The 21,930-nt window shown below is 37.0% G+C and overlaps 1 protein-coding gene across 7 annotated transcripts in view; it reads left to right on the plus strand.

Moving 5' to 3' along the window:
- Positions 1-17,809, plus strand: part of Bbx (bobby sox homolog (Drosophila)) — a 215,737-nt gene extending 197,928 nt beyond the window's left edge. For 4 of the 7 annotated variants that reach the window (XM_013028544.1, XM_013028545.1, XM_013028549.1 and 1 more), the window contains 5 exons: positions 2,209-2,298; positions 3,570-3,629; positions 11,036-11,233; positions 13,546-13,732; positions 17,337-17,456. In XM_013028544.1, the coding sequence (XP_012883998.1) occupies positions 2,209-2,298; positions 3,570-3,629; positions 11,036-11,233; positions 13,546-13,732; positions 17,337-17,424 (623 nt within the window). In that variant the 3' untranslated portion in view covers positions 17,425-17,456. Of the gene's footprint in view, positions 1-2,208; positions 2,299-3,569; positions 3,630-11,035; positions 11,234-13,545; positions 13,733-17,336 lie in introns of all 7 variants that reach the window. The other 3 variants (XM_013028548.1, XM_013028547.1, XM_013028550.1) reach the window with 3 other exon arrangements.
- Positions 17,810-21,930: the final 4,121 nt, after the last annotated feature.

A 21,930-nucleotide genomic window follows, 5' to 3' on the forward strand; every position in this document is an offset into this window, starting at 1 on the left:
CCCAGCAATTTCATTCTTTCTTATATGCCTAAGAGAAATTAATACATGCATCCATACAAAAGCTTGTACATAAATGTTATTGCATTATCCATAATAATCAGTGGTGGGCAAAAAATCTAAGTATCTATTTGGACAGATTAATAAAATGTCTTGTATCTTTACTGAAATATTCATCCTGATACATATTAATTACAATGGCTTGAAAACATAAGCTAAATAAAAAGTCAGAAACTTCTTATTAATTTGTATAAGCTTTTCATAATGGGCAAATCTGCACATAAAGTAGATTACAGATTGCCTAAGGATGGGGGAATACTGATGTAGGAAAGTAGTAACTAAAAGATGTTGGGTTTACATTTGAGGTATTGGAATGTTCTAAAATCAGTAATTGTTGAAATATCTCCATTTGAAAACCATTGAGTTCCATTGAGTTACATACGTAACATCTTATTGGGTGACATGTGAATTATATTTCAATGGAATTGTTTCTAAAAATCAGTTAAAGTAATAATAGGTTTATAAGGAAAGGAGATCATAAGTGACAGGTGTAGGATTGGATTGCAGTTTACATAGATGGTCTGAAGTTAGCCATAGGATTATCTGAATAAGGGAAAACATTTTTCTAGGCAGACATAACTGCAGACACAAAGAGAGGCTGCATGTGTGTGTGCAGAATAGTCAAGAAGCCAGTGCAACTAGAGAGAAGTGAAAGAGAACATGAGGTTACAGACATAATGGGTCTCTCAATCACCCAGGTCCTTGTCAGATATTGTAAGATGGTTGGCTTTCCAAATACAGAAGTCTGGCTGAAGCAATGCATTTGTGAGTAATCAGCTTGTGGCTGTTATTTCAGACCCTGAAACCAGAAGTAATCACTAAATGAATGAGAATAAATATACAAGGACCAGATCTGTACCATTCCCAAATTAAGGAGTCTTGGAAAAGAGCAGGAAGCAAAGGAGACAAAGAAGAAAAAGATCAATGAGAGAATAGAGGAAATAAGAAGCCTGGTAAAGGAAGTGTTCAAGGCAGAGCAGACTACTATGTCATGTGCTGCTGATAAGCAAGCCCTGTGTAATGAGGATGGATAGTTGGCCTTTACAGCATCAAGTCATTGTCCAAGAAGGACAAGTTTTCTTGAACAGCCAGGGCAGAAGCCTGGTTGGAGTGGGTTTGGGATAGAATTAAAGTTGAAAATTGTGTACGCAGTCTTTCAGAGAAGAACTTTGCTGCAGCAGGAAACCAAGAAAAGAACTGGGGCAGCAGCTTATGTGCAAAAAGTTGGGGTACAAGATTCCCACCACTCATTTTTTTCCTAAATTGAGTAAAATAGCATCTGTTTCTACACTGATAGAATGATCCATCTGAGAGTATAGGCTACCCTGTGGGCAGAAGACATGAATGGAAAGGAGCATGGTGTTGGTCCAGCTAAAAGGCAAAGCACTCATAGATGGGAAATGCCAGAGGGGCAGCTTGTGACACTTGTAATATTTTAATCCTTAGACCAACCCTGTGAGTTAGGGAGGAACTGCAGTGGTCCCAATTTGCGGTTGAGGAAACAAGCTGTAAGAAATTATTCATGTAGGAATATCGCCAAAGTGTAGAAAGCCACCTGCTTTGGGGACATACGTGCTATTGTTGGTGTTTCTGATTGCTGACCAAAAAAGCCTGCAATTCTGTTTTTGTATGAAACAATCTCTCTCTCTCCTACCCAGAAAAACTTTTTTTTAAAACAAATATTTTTCTGGTTTAAAATCATGTTTTCTCATAATGTCCTGAAAAAAAAAAAAGGCCAGAAAGTTGTCTAATGCTGTCAGGTTAGCCATAATCCTGAAGGTGCTGTCCTTGTGAAATTAGTTTCTTAGGAAAGAGTTTCTTAGGAGAAATGAAACATACATGCCATCCAAGAGTCTGAAGTATAATCTTTTCTATTACAGGCCATTGATGTTACTGGTTGCTGTCTGTTTCAACCCACTAAATCTGTCCCCCCCCCCCCAATGGAGGCTTCTGCCCAATACATTTCTAAGGAAAATCTCATTGAGTTTTAAATAAGTCTAACAAAAGGGACTGAACACCAGTTAGATGAGTGAAGATGCACAAAGACATTTCTCAAGGGAATGGGGAGGGGGGTCATTGTTTTAAGACACACAGTATTGTTTTGTGCAACATTGTGAACTTAAAATATATTTATATTAATATTGTCTATAGGTCCCTTCCAGTCTCAGAAAAAGAACTTATTCCACAAAATTGTCAGCAAATATAAGCACAAAAAGGAGAAGCCTAATGTTCCAGAAAAAGGTATTGGTGCCTTCCATCCTCCATTAAGGTTTCCTGGTCACCTCCATCACAATCTCATCTTTGAGCAAGCCTTTGCTGTTCCTCCCTGCTTGCTTTAGTGCCATCAGCTCCTATACAGGTGTTTTTATCTTCCTAGGCTCCACTGCTAATTACAGATTTCCTTCACTTAGGTTCCCACTCAAATGCATACTTGTCTATATGATCAGGGCTCTACATGAATTGTAATCATTTTACAACTTAGTCTTCTTGGACTCTGATTGTTTTCTATGGAAATTGTTTTTCTCATGTTTGGCAGTCCTTCATACCATGACCACATTTTCCTACTCCCTAAAATCTTACAGTTTTGTACTAATGTGAACGTTTTGCCATTTCTATACCTTTTCTTCCAATTGGGAAGCCTCCTGGTCCCTTTTCACCTCTCGCAAGTTGTAACTTACCTCCTTTCTCCCCATCTATGTACTTCATCCTAGGCTGAACTCTTTTCCCTGCCACCTGTCACAAATCTTATTTCCAGAGGGCACTAGAGACTTACGTACTCTACTCCTCTTTCCTCTTAACATCTATCCCATTGTTAGGATCTTGATGGGCCCTTGAACCTCTTCAGGACTCATCTTAAGATCTCTTTCTTCTTAGTTCAGGACTCTTAATCTTGCACAAAACAATGTCTGCCATCTGGCTCAATATAACCTTGTGTGTCCTAGAAGTTCAACTTTCTTTGGTGTCTACCTGCATGTCAGTGTTGTTGCTACTATAAACCTATTCATTTGATACCCATTTGCATTCTACTTGCATGGCTAGGGGAGGCTTTAAATGCAGCTGTCTTCTGCCTGTGGTCAAAAGTGTTTATACATTCCTGTATGTAGGCTTTTACTTAATTTGTGCATTCACCCCACTGTAGCTTCTTCTTCTTTTTGTTTTCTGCATTGATATTGTTTTTTTTCCTGCTTCCAGTGAAGAAACATATTCTTTACATAAAATGTCAGCTTTTCTCATTTCCTTTTACTGATTTTCAAGTTACCTTTATTAAACTCACAAAAATTATCTACCAGTATATCGATCTCATAACTGACAAAGATATGTTTATTTTTATCTTTTTTCTATGAGACCTGAGTAGTTTAGTTGGAAAATGCAGTTTGTAAAATAAAATAATTAAAATTAAATCCACTCTATGTGTGTGATGTTTTCTGTTTTTAATATTGTCTTGTTTTATAGCATTTCTGTTTATACTAAGTAGATCTTCACTGACCTTTCCTTTTCTTTACTGTTTTTAGGAAGTGGGGATAAATGGTCACATAAGCAATTCTTCTTGGATGCCATTCACCCTACAGAAGGTAAAAGAAGCAATTATTTAAATGTACATAGCTTAAACTAGAAATGGGATGATTTTTAAAGGTTTAATAAAACCCCTATAATTTATATTGATCATCTAATAGAATTAGACCTATGTGTTTATACTTAGGTAATTTTTTAATTGTAAAGATACTGTACAGAGGGGTTATAGTTACAAGAGTAAGATAATGAGTACATTTCTATCGAGCATTGTTACCCCCTCCTTTGTTTTCCACCTTGTATCCCTTCCCTCCCAACTCCTTCATCCCCCTCACCCGAAAAAAGTTCGTTTTCGTTTTCAACATAGCATCTTGTACATCTCATTGTTACAAATGGGTCAACCTGTATCCTTGTTTCAACATTTAGTTATTTCACTTCCCTTCCCCAAATTAGAAAAATGTATCAGTTAGCATAATTTTATATGGTCATATGTACATAGCTATTGAGCTATTGTGATCCTGTGCTAGGAGGTTATTTCTAATTTTCAAATCAAAACTTGTTTTGGGGCTCCTGCTATTGATCAGACAGTATCATGTGATATTTGACTTGTTAAAGGGGACTGGTTACCTCTGAATCACATTGGTGAAGATTCCAGTTTTTTAGTAGATGTGTCTGACTTTTGTAGTTTGTGTTGCAAGCAGATGCTTATGATAGTAGAAGTCAAAACCAGGCATTAAAGAGCTCACTGGCTTGACTGCACATGAGCAATCCTATAGAAATGATTTGTGACCTTAATGTTTCTCCTAACCTGTTTCCCAGTACCTTAAATATGTTAAAAGATAATGTCCTTGTGGCATATCTGAAGCCAAAGGAAAATATAATATTAACTAGATATGTTTTATAGGTCCTAGTTTAAGATTTCCTACAACCATATTAATTATGATTAAATATTGAAACTTAGGGCTTGTTTCTATGTTCACTAAGAAACCCTCCCACCCTTTTTCCCATCAATTCTTTTTCTTTTTCATGGTAGGTATTTTTAAGTCCTCAACATTTTTGTAGTGCTTCATTTCAAGTTACTTTATCTGAAAACTCTTAATGGATCTTATCCTATGATTTAGAGGAGGGAATTTAATCATCAACCTCCTTCACTTGACTCCCAGATACCAAAAATTCACCTTTGGCCTAAGTCATTTTTCAGAGACACTCATTTTTGAGGTACTTATTAAAAAATGTCTAAGATTACTATTAATGATAAACTTGTTTTCATTTGGTAGGTGCGGTATGCATGAGCATGTTTGTTTTCATGTCATTTTATTCTGACAACAGATGACAGCAGCATATCTGCTGTCTGACTTGATTGCTTTTGTGACTTGTATGGATCATGAGCTCTGCTTAAGTGCAGGCAACACAAAATCAGACTTGTGCTGCTCCCAGCACTATCTTCTAATATTCACAAATTGCATTAGTAGCTCTTAGGTATTTAAATAGTGAATTTGGCACAGATTTGATGACTGTAAGGTACTGATGAACTATCAGAGACATTAAAGTCATTTAACACCACATTAATCGTTACTTGAAAAGATACTATTCTAAATAGGTTCTTTTGTTTCTTTGAACACCAAAATTCCAACTGAGGTGTGTCCTGTGGCAGAAAGATCGCTTAATTTTGTAGCTGAAAGATCCAGTTTTTCAGATCTGTCACTGAGCAGCGTTTTTCAGTAGGACAAATTGTTTAACCTCACTAGGATTTATTTCACATTTGGTCTAAGTGCGTACATGATTTGTAGTTTGGTTATATGATAAGATATAGTAATAGTAAATTATAGCCTCTTTTTTCCTCTAGTACTTGGTGACTTTGTTGCTGTGGTATCTTGAGTAGCAGTATGATGCTAAAAACAAAATATTCTGCAGCCCTAATTTTCTGCTTTGGGGGCCAGAAGAGTAAATCATGAGTCTTATGGAAGTTCCAAAGTTTAGTAGAAGTAATGTTGGTAATATTTAAATAGACATAATGTATATGGAACAAAACTTTGGAGAACACTCGGTAAAGAATGCATGTCCTTTATTTAGTATAGAATGCAAATTTCTTTTCAGTGACTAGGAAAAAAGCAATCAATTTCAGCATCAGAAAATTACTAGTAATTTAAAGTGACCCTTTTTTGATTATTTATTTCCATACCATCCCTTGTTTGGGTGGTTACTGTATGCTTTGTAAATTATCTATGCCCTTTACTTCATTTTCTCTCACCTATGGCCATATGAGTGCTTATTAAAACTTTACTTGGAGGAAAGAAACACATAAAGCAGAAAATGAAACCATAATACAGGATAATTTTAACTTTTGTAAGCCATCCTGCACAGAGGTGAAACAGGAATTGTTTGTAGCTAATGTCTGTTATAGAAATGTTGGTTTAGCTGAGGGTATGCAGCTGCTCAGCTGTTCCTGACTTCTGTTAAAAGTAGGAAAGGTAGAGTTCCATACATTTTCTTTACAACACCCTGTGCCTAATTGCTTTTGCAATTCACTTTTTTTTTTTAATGGAAGTGCTGAGCCTTGAATCTGGGCCTAGATACTATTCCTGAACTCCTTTTGCTCAAGGCACTCTACCACTTGAGTCACAGCTCCATTTTTGTCTTTTTCTGTGATTAATTGGAGATTATTCTCATAGACTTTCCTGCCTGGGCTGCCTTTGAACTGCACTTCACAGATCTCAGCCTCCTGAATAGCTAGGATTAAGAACATGAGCAAATGGTGCCTGGCTGCAATTCACTCTTTCAAAAATATTATTTATTAGAAATCTTTAGATGCATCTGAGATTTAAGTTCTAGATCTATCATCTGTCTTAAGTATTTTTGCTTAGGTTTTTAAAATTCAACATGGCTAAACCACTTCTAAAAACCTTTGCATATGGCTTAAGAATTAATTAAAGGTAGAATTTTCTGATGAACTGTGAGACCTGACTTCTTGCTATTGTATATATCTTTCCATAAGATGTATTACCATAATCTCATGCTTAAGCTAGTATTCATTAAGCCTGAATAATTATTCTACTATGATGATAGTTAATATTTAATAACACTTTATAACTTACAGAGGGCTGTTGTATATTTTTAACAATTTTTATCTTTAATGGCAGCCCCATTGAATTAAGGAGGGTTTATAACCTAAACTAAGAAACTGAAGCTCAATCAACAGAAGAAAATGGGAAAGAAACTAGTCTTCTGTCCACTTAAGCACTTTGGCAGCTATAATTTCAATTTCTCAAGCATGTCCATAGACTTTTACCCCTCATTTAGTTCAGGTGTGGTTAAACACAAATGGTTTCCTACCAAGCAAAACAAAAACTTCAGTCTTCTCTCCATCAGAGAATAGTTTGTTTGTAATGTAAAAATGGAATTTCAGGAGTACAAGAGTTTTTCAGATATGATCCGCTAGGTCTCTTTTTTGCAATTTCAATAATTGCCATATAATTTAAGTGGAATATCCTAGGATTTTAGATGAGGTTTATTCTACTCTTTTCTTCTGTTTCATTTGGCATTTGACTGCTGTTTGTGCTTAGAGAAGACCAAACAAAGGCAATGACATTTCTGATCTGGCTATAATAATCTTAGTGCAACTTGGAATTCTCCAGTTGGAAAGTGAATTTTGTGATTCTTGTTACCCTCTGGGGTACAGTCTAAATACAGTGCTGCTTTCCCAAAAAAATGTACTTCTCATTTTGGATATAGGATTTGTAAAAGATGACAATCTTTTATTGCCACATTTTTACTGTGGCTCCAGGAGTGAGTCCACATTATCACTCTCAGACGAAGTACTCCACAAGTGTTATGGTATTGTTGAGAGTAAAACTAGCCCCATGGACTTGTTCCACATTGCTTGGAAAGTTTTGTGTGTTCCAATTAAAAGTCAAAAGTGAAATGACTAATTTTCCTTTTGAGGATAAAGCCTGTCTCTTTTCTTCCTCCCCCCGCCCCCCTCACATTTCCATTAGTTTGAGGAGAGGAAGAGGAGCTTATTTTCTTCTCTGAGCTCTTTTTCTTTGATGTCCCATACCACTCAGCCTTTTGTTTGCTCATCTTTTGTTCATCATGGCAGAACTCCATCTACTGTTTTATTCCAGACAAATATTTCTTTGGCTGAACCTTATTTACCTTCCCTAATTCTTGTATTTCAGAAAGTATGTTACCTTCTCTTCAAGGTCAGAAAGACTGACCTGAAGTAGAAAGGCTAATCTCAGTATAGTTCACCAAACAGGGTCAAAGCATGGGACAAGACTCTTAATTTTTCAAGTGAAGAGCCAATTTATTTCTAGATCTAAGAGGTTTAGAGAAGACTTCTTGTTTGTTTGTTTGTTTTGCTTTGTTTTGTCAGTTGTGCGGCTGGACTTAGGGCTTGGGCACTGTCCCTAAGTTCTTTTGCTCAAGATTAGCTTATTTATTTATTTATTTTTTGGTCGTGGGGCTTGAACTCTGGGTCTAGGCACTGTTTCTGCACTCTTCATCTCAAGGTGAGTGTTCTACCACTTGAGCCACAGCACCACTTCTGGTTCTCTGGTGGTTAACTGGAGATAAGAGTCTCACGAACTTTGCTGCCTGGGCTGTTATCTCAGCCTCCTGAGTATCTTTACAGGCGTGAGCCACTGGCCCTTGAGAAAAGACATTTTCTAAGTGTCATTACCACTTCCTAAGAGGACTTATGAGAACTAGTGTGTGTTTTTTTTCTCTTCCACTAGTCTGCAGCCTGATTCTTCTCTTTACTATCTCCCAGTGTGTTGACAGTAGATAGATGCATTTTGGCAGATAGACTAGTCTTTAACCCCTTTTCCCTGTCAGCTGATTTCAGATCCTTTCTTAGTCCCAGGCTTAGTTTCTTTGGGCCCAAACTGTGCTTTCCACTTGCAACCAGGCCTCTTTGACCTCTTACTGTGTTTTTACTAATCCATCTGCAACAGACTAGTAAAGGAACAACCATCAAACAGAAATGTAGCTATCTGAAGGCTCATCAATAAAACAGAAAACAAAGAAAATAGTTCTAATCAAAGCAGTACTTTTCCTCAGCTTTGGAACTTTGGAGATGAAGGTTTGTTTTTCTCTGGCCAAGACCCTGATTATAGTCTGTGGGACAAGTCTGAACCTATCATTACATAAAGATCATAGTGGCATGGTCCCATAGTTAATAAACTACAAATTAAAGAATAGAAGCAGGTTACTCTGACAATTGTTTGTGTAATCCATAGTCTCTGTGTGGAAATAGGTCATCTTTTCCCAAAACACTTGGCCATTTTGTTGTATCCATATCTTTTCCTTGGCTCTTCTTTATTCTGATGATAGTATACCTTTCCTCTCTGAAAATCTTCTTCTCACAAGTTCTCAATTTCTTTTTCAAGAGGAAGTAGTAGAAAGGGAAAAGGTTGCTATTACAATATGCATGTGTAATACGATGATAACATGGGAGAGATGAACAAGACTCCCTCTGTAATTACCATGGACAAATGATGGATTTGGATAAGAAAATAGAAAAGTTGAAGCCTATGAATACACAACAAGTTAATGCTCATTATTAATTCAGATCTTGGCTTCTTCTAAGAGGCTAAAACAGTCATGAAACCTGTTTGAAATGTTTCTAACCAATTTTCTTTTATTACATGCAAAGCATTTATTGAATTTTAAATATCATGCATGGTGGTGCATAACTGTAATTCCAGCTTCTCAGGAGGGCAGAGGGTTGGGAATACTATGGTTTGAGGCCAACTTGAGAGAAAATGCTAGCAAGACCCCATTGCAACCAATAAGCTAAACATCTGTCATCTCAACTACTATAAATAAGAGGATCACAATCTAGGCCAGTAGTCCTGTTAACAACACAAATCTCTACCTAAATTTTAGAAAGGTGGTAGCATGGTTCAAGTGGTAGAGTGCCTATCTAGCAAGCACAGAGCCCTGACTTCTAACCCCATGTTTATCTAAGTGAAGCTAAGTGTCAAAGTGTAAATACATTCTAAGACTAAGCAGTAGTTTGCATGATCAAAATTACTCTGTGGTTGTGGTAGATGTACAGTTAAAATTTTTTTCCCCTGACTTTTGACTACTTGCCTGAAATGGTGTTTGGAAGCATTTTCAAATAGGTTTTGTTTTGTATTTTAAATAGTTGCTATTTCATGTCACAACTCAGCTGTATGTTATGAAATGGGCTTTCTTTTTAGTATACTTGAAATTATTTCTATTTATTTGTTTACTTATTTTTGAATGTGACACCTGGAATCATCCTCTTCAGGCCTCATTCAAGGACAGGTCACCATAATTTCCATGGCAAAAACTCTTACTAATTCATATCCCTCCCATCTCACAGAAACACCTAAACCCATTAGGGAACTGGGTTAAATTCTTTAATGAGGACTACACAAGTATTTATACCAATAACACTCTAAATGAGTTTTGTTTTGTTTTTCTTTGCAGTATGGGAGTTTGAACTCAGGGCTTCCAGCTTTCTTGGCTAGTATAACACTGCTGACACAGCCTTACTTGCTGGTTTTATTTCTTCTTATTCTGGTTTTTACTTTTTATGTTATATTACTTTTTTATATGTTTTTTGTAAAAATACTGTACAGAGGGGCTACAGTTACATGAGTAAGATAATGAGTACTATATTACTTTTTATGTTACACTTTTGCCAGTCTCTGTCTGCCTTTGGATCCCTCCCCTGATACATATCTTTTAGTTATCCTCCATGTTTTGTTCTTTTGGGGTTTATCATGCCAAACTTGGTTTGCTTAATTTCACATTATTCCCCCTCTTGGTCAATAATGATCTCAGTGCCTGTCTTAAGAAAGTAGATAGAAAACTACTACCAAAAAGCCTTTAGACTACTGAAATCAAAAGAAAAATTTAAATCCCAATTATAAAAAGCTTATGTACTCTTAAATGCTTCCTAAATTCATATCTGCATGTTCTCTCCTTGCTTTTAAGGGAAGGATAGGAAGGATGAACTTCAAAGGAAAGAGAGTATATAGGATATATATATATATATATATATATACATATATATATACATACATACACACACATATATATGTCTTCCTTTATGTATTCAGAATTACTCAGAATTCAGTAGTGTGCTATAGATGACTTACTGTTTTAACAGTGTCCTATCCATAAATGTATATTTAAGAATAATATATTTGATTTCATAGTTCTCTGAAGATACAGCACTTTTACTGCCCCAGCTCAGCCGAAAGAATTGCAGATAGAGTTCTAATAACAAGAAGTATTTGTGATATCTTGGGATAAAATTTAATACAATTTTCAGGATCCACTGACTTAAAAAAAAAGTTTTTCCCATCACTTCTTTGAAAACTCAATGTAAATTCTCCATTGAGGTGGATTAGACATTTAGAAATGCTTTCTTCCCAGAGCAAAATTGGTATCTTGTATTGTGTTTAACTGTATATGCTTTATCCTATTCCAGCCATATTTTCAGAAGACAAAAATACTATAGAGCCTGCTCTGAAGGTTAAAAATGCCCTACCCACTTTCAACACTCCAGAGCCAACAGCAATGCAAGAACCTCTGGTGGGCAGCCAAAAAAGAAAAGCAAGGAAAACCAAGATTACCCACCTTGTCAGGACTGCTGATGGCCGGGTATCACCAGCAGGAGGTACTTTGGGTAAGAAAAGGGAGCTTTTAGGTCAACATATCTAGAGCCAGCAGGTAGCTGTCATGGTCACATTAGTCAGCAAAGGTGTATAGGCCAGCTGTCTTTCCTTATTGAAAAATGGGTCTGTTCTAAAGCTTCCTATAGGCCTCCATACCCATTTTTGTTCCCACTTTAAATCATAGCTACTTTTCTAAGAGTATATCTGAATTCCTAGAAAGGAAAGATAATTTTTAGGACTGTCAGCTTCTTTTCCTCAGCATGTACAAAATGAGTCTTGATTAAGTAAATCCCAAAAGAGCTTAGACTTTCAGGGATACTGGATGAATCTTTGCTATTCATGTCATTACAGCCAGATTTATCAGGTATTCAACCTAATAGACTAAGGAATCTTAAAATGCATCTAGCATTTTCTATAGAGCTGACTCAGACTACTCCAGGAGTCTGAAATGCATCTGGAATTTTTTTAACTTTTTTAAAATTTTTACTTTTTAGTTCTCTAGACCAAAAATCCAGTACATTTCTCCTTTTTCAGTCATAGTCTGTGGCTTGTATTTGTTGATTTTGGTCTCCCTAGCAATAGAATTCCTGGCTTTAAGATAAAGGTTTAGGACAGTGAGTGCTATTGATCATTATCATCCCCAGAGAAACCTTGAGGGTACTATGCCAGCTGCGCAGTAATGTTCTAAGCCGTTGCTCGTCAGCCCCTCTGTCATTTTATTTTGTCTGGTTTGGGTTGATCTAGTTTTTCAGTGAGATGACAGAATTAGAAAATTGTTAATTTTGTTAATTGTTAATTATGTTTTATATACATTAATTAATAGAACCATAAGCATGTTAAATATTCTAGATATGTCTCTCTCTTATATGAGATGGAATCTACCAAGTTGAGTTATATGCCCGAATGCATTCAACTAAGTAGAAGTTGGACAAAGTCTGAAATCTTGAAGTAGTGATAGTAGTCCAACAGGCCTCCCCTTTCCTTCCCAATCTTGGTTCTGTTCTGTGACTGTTATATCCTTATTTACTGGTGATTGTACATTTTCATTTGTAGAAGAACTGAAGATTCTAGGAAATAGAGTTTTTTTTAGGATTTTATTTTGTTAGCATATATTTGTTGTACAAAGAAGGTTGTGAGATTTCCATATAGTCATACAATGTTTCCCACTCAAGCTTACCCTCATTATCTCTCTCCCTTATCCATCCCCCCACTTTTTTTGTTTTTTTTTTGGAATGTTTTTATTATTTTTAAGTAGTTACACAAAGGAGTTGCCATTCAACAAGGCAGTTTATGAATACTGTTCCTCTAGATCACCCACCTACCTCCCAACCCACCCCTTCCCTCACTTTTCTTAATTTTTATATTATGTATTGAATTAACATTATCAACAACAAGCTTTATCATTCTATTTTCATACTTGTATATAATATACTTCAATTATATTTGCCTTCATATGCCCTCTCCATTAGCATTTTCTACTGGTACCTGCCACCCCAGTCTATTTTACTTTCTGTCATTTCATGGAGGAATGTGCCATGCATTATTTTCATCCTAATATGTGAAATTGCTTTTCTCTTTGTTCATATTTAAAATCCAAGATAAAGCCAGATGTATTGGTGTACACATGTAATCAGAGCACTTTGGAGACTGAGGCAGGAGGATCGCAAGTTCCAGGACCACCTAGAGTGGCATAATGAGATCCTACCCAGAAAATAAATAAATCAACTAAATAAGCAATCCTTCTTCTATAGTGTTTGCATACTAAAACATTCTCATTTCCAACAGGTAGAGTTGCACAGTACCTTCATCTGCCTCTTCATAAATATCAGAAGATCCTTTCTCTTCTTTTTAGTGTAGGTCTTCAGAATAAAGCATGGGATCTTACTAGAATTGATCTTATGAGGATTAATCCCTTAATTTTTCTGTTTCTTACCAAATGTTCAAGTTGCTGTAGTAGGACAGACATAGCATGGCTCCCTAAGAAGTATTTAGTTGAGGGTCTCAACTACAGAAATCCCTTGGGCTTTATTTTAGCCAAAGCTTATTTTTCCTTCCAACTTGACCTTGAACAAAACATAGTTTATCTTCAGCTCAGCTTCAGGGCACAGCACTGTCTGTCCATGGTTGCAAATTTCAGTTGAGCTTAATAAAAGTGCTTTGTCATTGTACAAGAGATTCTGTGAAAACCTTAATATTCAGTGTGGAGCAGAAGTGAACAGAAAAGCATGCTAGCTCTTTCACTTTGTCTGGCACAACATTTCTCAGCAACCTTTCTCTGGAGAGCAGACTGATGCTTTTATAATGGATTTCTCTTTTGTTACAGATGACAAACCAAAGGAACAACTGCAGAGGAGTCTCCCTAAAGCAACTGAGACAGACTGCAATGACGATTGTGTACACAGAGCTGAGGCCGGGGAGACACGGAGCAGCACTCCAGAAATGCCTGCTGTGTCTGCGTTCTTTAGCCTCGCCGCACTGGCAGAGGTAGCAGCCATGGAGAATGTGCACAGGTTAGTGTAGAGTGTGAATGGAGAAATCAATGTGGAAACCTTTGATCTGACTTGTGACATTTTTACCACTTACCAAGGTTCTGATTTAGCTCATAGGTACCTTGGTTTATATGAATTTTTATAAAAGTACATATGCTAATTATCCCTATAGGAAAACCCAAGGGAACAATATTGGCTGTAGTTAAACTTGATTTCCATAGAAAGCCTGAGCCCAAGGAAGCAGCATTATCTAGTAAGTGTGATACCAAATGGAAATTGGAGTCCTATATCAGTCATCTTAAGCATGAGCATTAACCTCTCTTGCCCTTAGATTTTTCTTTTATGAAATGGGTGGGTGGCACTCATTTCACAGAGATGACTGACATATCCCAGTGCTTGCAATTAGGAAACGTATCTATTAGAGATGGTGGTAGTAGTGTCACCAGCTATCAGAACAGAGTGGTTCAGGAGAAGGGAGTATCTTGTCATCTGACTTAGTGTGCAGAAAGCTGGATTTCTCTTTGACTGTGTGATTTGCTGTAAAGTAATTTATTTCTCTGTTCCTCAGTTTGCTTATTTTAATTGCATATGATGTAAAGTATATGCCAAGGAATCACAGAGTTGTTCAGATCAGATAAGATCATAGTAGTGAAAATCCTAAAACTCTTTGACCTTGACAAAGTCCCACAGAAAGTATGCTAAGTTCTAAGTGTATAATTGAGTATTCTGGTACTTATTGGGTCATTTGGGAAAGCTGTACAAGCCTTTTATAAGGCCAGATTTTTTTTTTTAATCCAAACTGGAGTAGCCATGCATGAGTATCTTTCTTAGACTTTGAATCTAAAAGCTCTTGAAGCCTGTCATAATCTGAATAAGTACCTGTCCGATTTTATGCCCTTTCTCACATCCAAGAAATCCTGGTGGTCCATATATGAGTTTTGCTTTCTTTTTGTTCTTTGCCTGTCATATTGCAAATCTACTGTCTCACAGTCTGTATACATTTCTAAGAAGAGGAGAAGGTGGGGGTTAGAATGCAGTCAGAATTCAATATATAGCCTACAATTTAAGAAAAATGAAGGAAAGGATGGGTGAGAAGATGCATTATATACATAAACTGCTTTTTAAATGGCAACTCCTTTGTGCAACTACTGAAAAATAATAAAAAAATGTACTTCAGTTTTGAAAGGTCACATGCACCCCAAAAATATATAATTATTATTTGTCAATTTAAAATTACATTTCAATAAAAGAAACCACTTTCAATTTTTAAAAAGGAAGAAAAATCCAACTAATATTGATTACTAGCAGTTTGCTATCAAGCTGACAAATAGTTAGTGTTCTTAATATCTAGAAAGACAGATCACCTTGTGGTCTTGTAACTTTAGCCCTTGTCTGTTAAGGCTTACCTTACAGCCAGCCTTATTACCTGGGCTGCACTTAATTATTACTTAAGCATCACTTACTTGGTTCACAGAATTAGGGGAAGATATTCACAACCTGAGCTATTGCCCATGAACACAAAACACTCAAGTTCAGGAACTCAACACTGTAGTACAGTTTTACAAAATACAGGAGTTACGTGTGTGTGTGTCGTGTGTGTGTGTGTGTCGTGTGTGTGTGTGTCGTGTGTGTGTGTGTGTGTGTGTGTGTGTGTGTGTCCAGTCCTGGGGCTGGAACTCAGGTCCTGGGTGCTATCCCTGAGCTTTTTTGCTAACGCTCCACCACTTGCAACAACTCCACTGGCTTTTTCTTGGTTATTTGGAAATAAAAGTTCCATGGACTATACTGCCCAGGCTGGTTTTGAATGTGATCCTTAGATTTCAGTCATCTGAATATCTAGGATGAAAGGCATGAGCTACTAGTACCTGGCTTAGGTAGATCTTTGTATTCACATTTAAAGGTAGTGCAGATGGTTAATTAACTTGTTGAAAGCACCTAACTAGTTCTCACTTGTGTCAGGAGGTCTTTGGATTCCAGAGTTTGCTCTCTGCTCTAATACACATCCTAAGCACATCATAGACACTCATGAAGAGTATTACCTCCAAGTTCTCTCTGTCTCTCTCTCCCTCCCCACCCTTTCTATTTTTTATATTCTGCTTTCCCTTTCCCCCTCCTTCTTTTCCAATACTTATTAAAATTCTCTTGGATCTTTAAATATTATTCAATAAACCTTAAGGCATAAAATAGCATTTCAATTTCATCTTTTCTTGAAAGAAGCTAAACATATTGAACAACTGGTGCTTACAGAAGTCACACATGAATGAGCAAATTAATCCAGAGGTTTAATTCTAATACACGTTTTGTTTTTCTAAAATCCTAACTATCTTGTACTGTTCAGTGATCATGGAATCATTCATTCCCCCAAATGCTGTGTCTATATTATTTTTCTTTTTGTATACATGAGGAGAAATTTCAGTATAATTATAGAGCTGATGATATAATTTGAATCTTAAAACAATTCCTTTTGTTTGCATACTCTGAAGAGGAATACTTTACTGAAAAGTAAAACTTTTTGCACCACAGGGCAGTAGAGAAGACACAGAGGTAGATGCTCCTTGGCCACAGTGACAGGCCCATTCGCAAGTTCCAGGGAGGTGCCCATTCCCATCTTTTTACAATGAGAAGATCTGTAGAAATTGCCAAGAATTTTTTTAACAGTTCTCATAACCCTGGAGCAATCTGTATATTTAACTACCAATTATACAAGAACTAAATAAAAAATTCATTTTCAGCCCTATCTGGAGTTCTCCCTCCATATGTATATTGATTGTGGCCCAGATAGGCTAGATTTTCTTGCAATCGAAAATCCAGTCAAGTGCTTGCTTCCCACCACCCCCACCCCACTCACTTGCTTTCTCTCCCCATCTCTCTGTCTTTCTCTCCATTCTTTCCATGTCCCTGTCAGACTTTATAGAAAAGGATTGATCCTTCACTCACTGTTTACTCATTGCTCTTACTGGCCTTAAGTTTTAAATTGTGTGTATTGTTGTATATCATTTAAGAAATGAGCCAGGGATTACCAATTTTATAGGAGTTTTCTGTTGGGGAAAATGAAGGAAGGAATGTCATTTTTGGTGTCAGTTCATCAAGAGGAAGATTGTTATCCCAGAGCCTTAACCTGTGATTGAAAGTTTTTCACTTCTTTTTTCTTTTTTTTGGGTCCGGTCGTGGGGCCTGAACTCTGGGCCTGGGTGCTGTCCCTCAGCTCTTCAGCTCAAGGCTAGCACTCTACCATTGAGCCACAGCGCCACTTCTGGCTTTTTTCTTATGTGGTGCTGAGGAATCGAACCTAGAGCCACGAGCATGTAAGGCAAGTGCTCTACCACTGAGCCACCTTCCCAGCCCAGTTTTTCACTTCTTAATGAATTTGAATTGTTTGAAATGGAAGTATTTAAGTGTTTGGGGCCAGAATGAATGTTGGGCATTGAGATTTTTTTAAAAAAATGTCTCAGCAAAAGAAAAAAAAATGAAAAAAGCAAAAAAAAAAAAACTAAGGACAAACAAAATTAGTTTTAATAATGTAAGCAACAAGCCAGCTTTTGCTTTTTGCCATCATTACCCATTGTGTTCTCATGCGTCTGACGCTGTACCTTCAGTGATTTTTTTTTCTTCTCTTGTGTTACAGAGGTCAGAGGTCAACTTCGCTCACCCATGATGGACAGCCAAAAGAAATGCCACAGGCTCCTGTACTTATTTCTTGTGCTGACCAGTGATGCACCCTTTAATTGTAAAACATTGTGCTTTACCTACTATCCTAGCCTTGTCTTTACCAAGGGATGCTAGTGAGTCCGTGTATGGAAAATATAAACTGCAAACAAGAGCTTGTTGCCCTACATGGCCCAGATTCACTTGAAGCAGAAGTTAGCATCCTGGGCCAGTTCTTTCAGAACCCAGAATCGTTGAGGGTATCGTTATCAGTCTGATAATGAGCAGAAATAGAATAATCCTGGAGCTCTGCTTTCCGTTGAAGGCTTTTGACGGTAATAGGTGGTAACTTGGTAAAAGGCTGCCTTTACTGTAGCTCACCCAGCATCTCTTACCAACGAGAGAGTGTGAAACTAGTTTCATATATTACCTAGTTATTCTTTCAAAACAAAAACAAAAAAAAAACAGAAAAAAACAAACTGACGCACTGCACTAGTTATTATTAGATATTCTTAGTCTTTTTTGTACATGGAGATTTAAGTTCTAAGATGGTTTATATAATAGGTTATACCTACATTTATATTGTAGAATAAATATTAAAATGCCTGTTCCTGAGACTCCCAAGCAGGGTGGCAGGCAGCAGATGTACCATTGTTAGCGGTGTATGCTCGGCCTCATGGTCCATAGATTCTGCACTTTTATATTTGCCACCAGAGTGGTAATTTGCTGGCAAAGAGATATGAGAGAGAAAGGAGAGAGAGAGAGAGAGAGAGAGAGAGCGAGAGAGAGAGAGAGGAAAAAGAGTTACAATTCTTACAATCTGAATTTTTTCTTAGCCTTGAGAGACCAAGAAGAATTTGCTTGGGGCAAATTGTGGCAAATACTTTCCCATACAAGGGAAGAGTCCTGCAGATTACAGATTCCTGGTGTTTTCATGCCTTGAGGATTCTTCACTTTTTACACAGAGGTCTCTGTGACCAATGGATCGTTCATACAAACAAACAACAAAAAAAGACAAAAATATTACTCAGAAGTGACCTTAGTATTACTTCACTATTCTATACACATTGAAGACACTCCCTTCATGTGGACCTTTTCCATCCATCAGACAGACTGGACGGGTTGCGATTGCTATGCACAGCCGAATTGGCACTGTAGGTTTTTAGAGAGCCATTTCAAGTTTGTGTTGTTGAGGGGAGGTATTGAGTAAAGGATGAGGGAGGCATGCCTGAGGAGGGCCTCTCAGTCAGATCACCTGCAAGTTTCTGTTTCCTTTTTATGTTTTGTTGCTTTTAAACATAACACCAACTATCCATATGCCAGTGCCAAGTGGATTAACTGGCTCAGAACATTCAGCATATTGGCTTAACCACCTGACGTTCACAGTGTCTTGTTTCCTAGCAACAGATGCAAAGTGATAAATCAAAATTAGTCCGAGGCTGCAGATGTTACAGGGTATTTGTTCCATAGCACAAAGTATTCCCCCACTCTCGCGTCACAGCACAAACTACCAAATTTTAATTATTGGATTCCAGCAATAATTTTTAATGGTTTTCAAATGGGCAGAGTTTTGATAGTGCTAGTTCAAGTTTGAAGCTTTTGAATTAGATCTCTAAATGGTGACAGTTTACATGGTTTTACCTAGCTTTCTTATTTATACTTGACTGAATTGTAATGATTTTTTTCTAATTGTAATTTGACCTAATAGCCATATAAAAATGACTCTATTAATACTGACTAGGTTTAGCTTCTCATGGTTGTAGATATTACTTCAGTTTCGGTGCTGAGAAATATGTACAACGTTCTAACAAGATTATAAAATGATATCGAGGGCTTTTTTTTTTCTTTCCCCAAAGCAAGTGAAGAGGGCATCAGAATGTTAGAATGGTATCCTCAGAAATGCATATTCATTGTGGGGATAGAGGAAGTAGGAATCAATAAAGGGTTAATCAGTGGTTATAGCTTAACCCCATTCACTTAAGAATAAATCAAGTGGACAGCCCCAGTTTTTAGCATACTATTTTTACTATGATACTGTTTTGTTAATGCTTTTAAAATTTCAAAACAAAAAAATGAATGTTTGAAAATTGCTGGGTCCTGGTGTTTGGTGGTGGTTTGGAGTTTTGGACCGCTTGCTAGCAATGATTTAAAAATTATAATTAGCTAAAATCCAAAAACAAATAAAAAAGTAAGAACCCAACAACAGTTGTATGGTGCAGAACATGCATCTTGACAATGGTACTAACTTGTTATTCTGTAGAACACATTAGAATAGATCTATTTTTGCCAGAGCACCCTCCCTCAGTCCTCCAGTTACATTTCACTAGAGTTCCTTAAGAGATTGCTGTATATTCCTGGGACCTTTTTTAAAAAGAAGAAACAAAAGATTACTTTTTTCTATGTGATTAATATCTTACTTGATCTGCTTTTCCTAAACCTCAGTGGCTTTTCCCTTAGGCGGGAGTTAGGGGTGGGAGGGCAATTTACTGGATATGACTGTTTTCAGATACTTTAAAACAAACCTTTTTGTAGAAATGCTTAATTTTTAAGCAGTTAGGCACTGAGAGTAGCAGAAATCCTGCAAAGCTTTATAGTTCTTTAGGCGCTCGCCTTGTCGTTTCTCTGAGTGAAGTCTTGATTTCAGTACCAGTGCTTCTTATGCCCTGAATCTGTTCAAGAGGGGTGTTGATGTTTTCAGGTAACAACATTTGTTAGCACAAATACTTCAGACCAATATGTAGTGTCCAGACCCTACTTGTCATTTCATTTCATTTCATTTCTCTCATTTTTTTTATTTTTGGAAAATCATATTGGTGTGGTGTGTACGTTTAATCTGCCAGCAAATACCATCTACACTAACATTTGTCCCACAGTGTCCTGGAGAAAAAAAAAAATTTTTGCACCTTATGTATATCTCAAACAAACCAAAATGTGATTCTCTTCTGCTTTGTTTTATTCTAAATTGTTGTATCATATCTTTCTGAAACCATTCTGGATTTAGTTGAAATTATCAATATTTATGCTCTTAATCTTAATTTCTGGATTCAAACCTGTATATAAATTTGTTGGGAAAAAATTGTTGTAGCCCTTCTCTGCAATGCTGGAAGTGGAAGATTCCGTCTCAGATAGAGACGCAGTACTGTTCCAGTTTTCTTTAGCCTTTTATTTATTTAGTTATTCTGGGTTATTTCCTATGTAATTTTGTGTAGAGTATATTGTAAGTAACTAAAACTGCAGCTCTAAGAAGCGGAGTGAAAGAAAAATACTGTAAGAATCCTTGAAGTTATTATTTGTTGGGTACTGTATATGAGATCAGGAAAAGGAAAAATGTCCCACACTCCCATTGCAAATTCAGGTTCTTGCCCCCAAATTAGGCTAATCCTTGAGTTTATATCAAAATTCTTCAATTCATTAAACCCCTTTTTGAGCGCTGAATCATAGTATTGTAATTCTGATAGTCTTTTGCCCCACAAATATCAGAAATAGTTCTGTCCTATCAGACGTGGTCCCAAAGCCATACAGGAATAATTTCCGTGTAATTGTTATTCTACTTCCTGCCATTGCAACTATCAGAAGAAAGATAGTGAGGGAACACTATGAACAAAAAGAAGCATCTGAATGGGGCTGGTGGCTTAGCCTCTGACATATCCAATCTCTTGTTTTTCTGCTAAGTAAGTCAGATGCTATGTGAAGTCATAAAAAAAATATTGCACTCTGCAGTCTTTGGCTCAATGTATGGAAGTGTTTGCACATGTGTAAAATTGCTATAGAAGTTCACTGCAAACGGAATGACATTTGTTTATAGGGTAGGGTAGGGAATACTAAATAGCTCTGTTCCAACCAAGCTTGGCATTTTGGCATTAATGTGAAGCAGTGGGACCATGCTGCCTGCTCAACTACTGTATGAGTCCGAATCGTTCTGAAGACCAGCAGCGGGAGGCTGGAAGAGAGCACCCACACCACAGCGGAGAAGCACCACCGCCACTGTGCCATCACAGGAGAAAGGAAGAAAACCAGAGGCCTGGGGTCATCATTTGTAAAGGGAATGTGGGGGTGTACAGGATGCTGTTGAGATTCCCCTTTTGATTGCACTGCTCCACAGAGCCCCTGTGTAAGGCCAATCCTGTTGGGCTACCTCGGCTTTTAAAGTTCATTTCAGTAAGTCCTGTTTCACAAGTTTTGTCTTTTTTTATTTTTTTTTTTTTTGCTTTTACCTTCAGTGCCACTATTTTCCACTGCAGTGTTTTGACTTTATAAATCACCTTCTTCAGAGAGAACAATGTATTGCCAGAAACGGGCAGTCGATGCAAATGCTGTGCTGTTGTTACATTTGACCTATAAAGTATTGAGTGACTAGGTGGAAATTAAAATTTAGCTTTTCTCCCACTTAGCTCTTCGTTTTGCACCTTATACAAAGTGTACTAATGGCTAATTAGATGTTGCTTTTGTTTATACAAGCATTCCCAGAGTTAGCTTTGTACTTGGTTGTATTTGAGTTTGGGGATCCTTAAAAATTAGATTCACTAACAGCATACCTATCATGAAACAAAGAAGCAGTTGCTAGTTCATTGAAC

The sequence above is a fragment of the Dipodomys ordii genome, unplaced genomic scaffold, assembly GCF_000151885.1.
Source record: "Dipodomys ordii isolate 6190 unplaced genomic scaffold, Dord_2.0 Scaffold111, whole genome shotgun sequence".
NCBI classification, from domain to species: Eukaryota; Metazoa; Chordata; class Mammalia; order Rodentia; family Heteromyidae; genus Dipodomys; species Dipodomys ordii.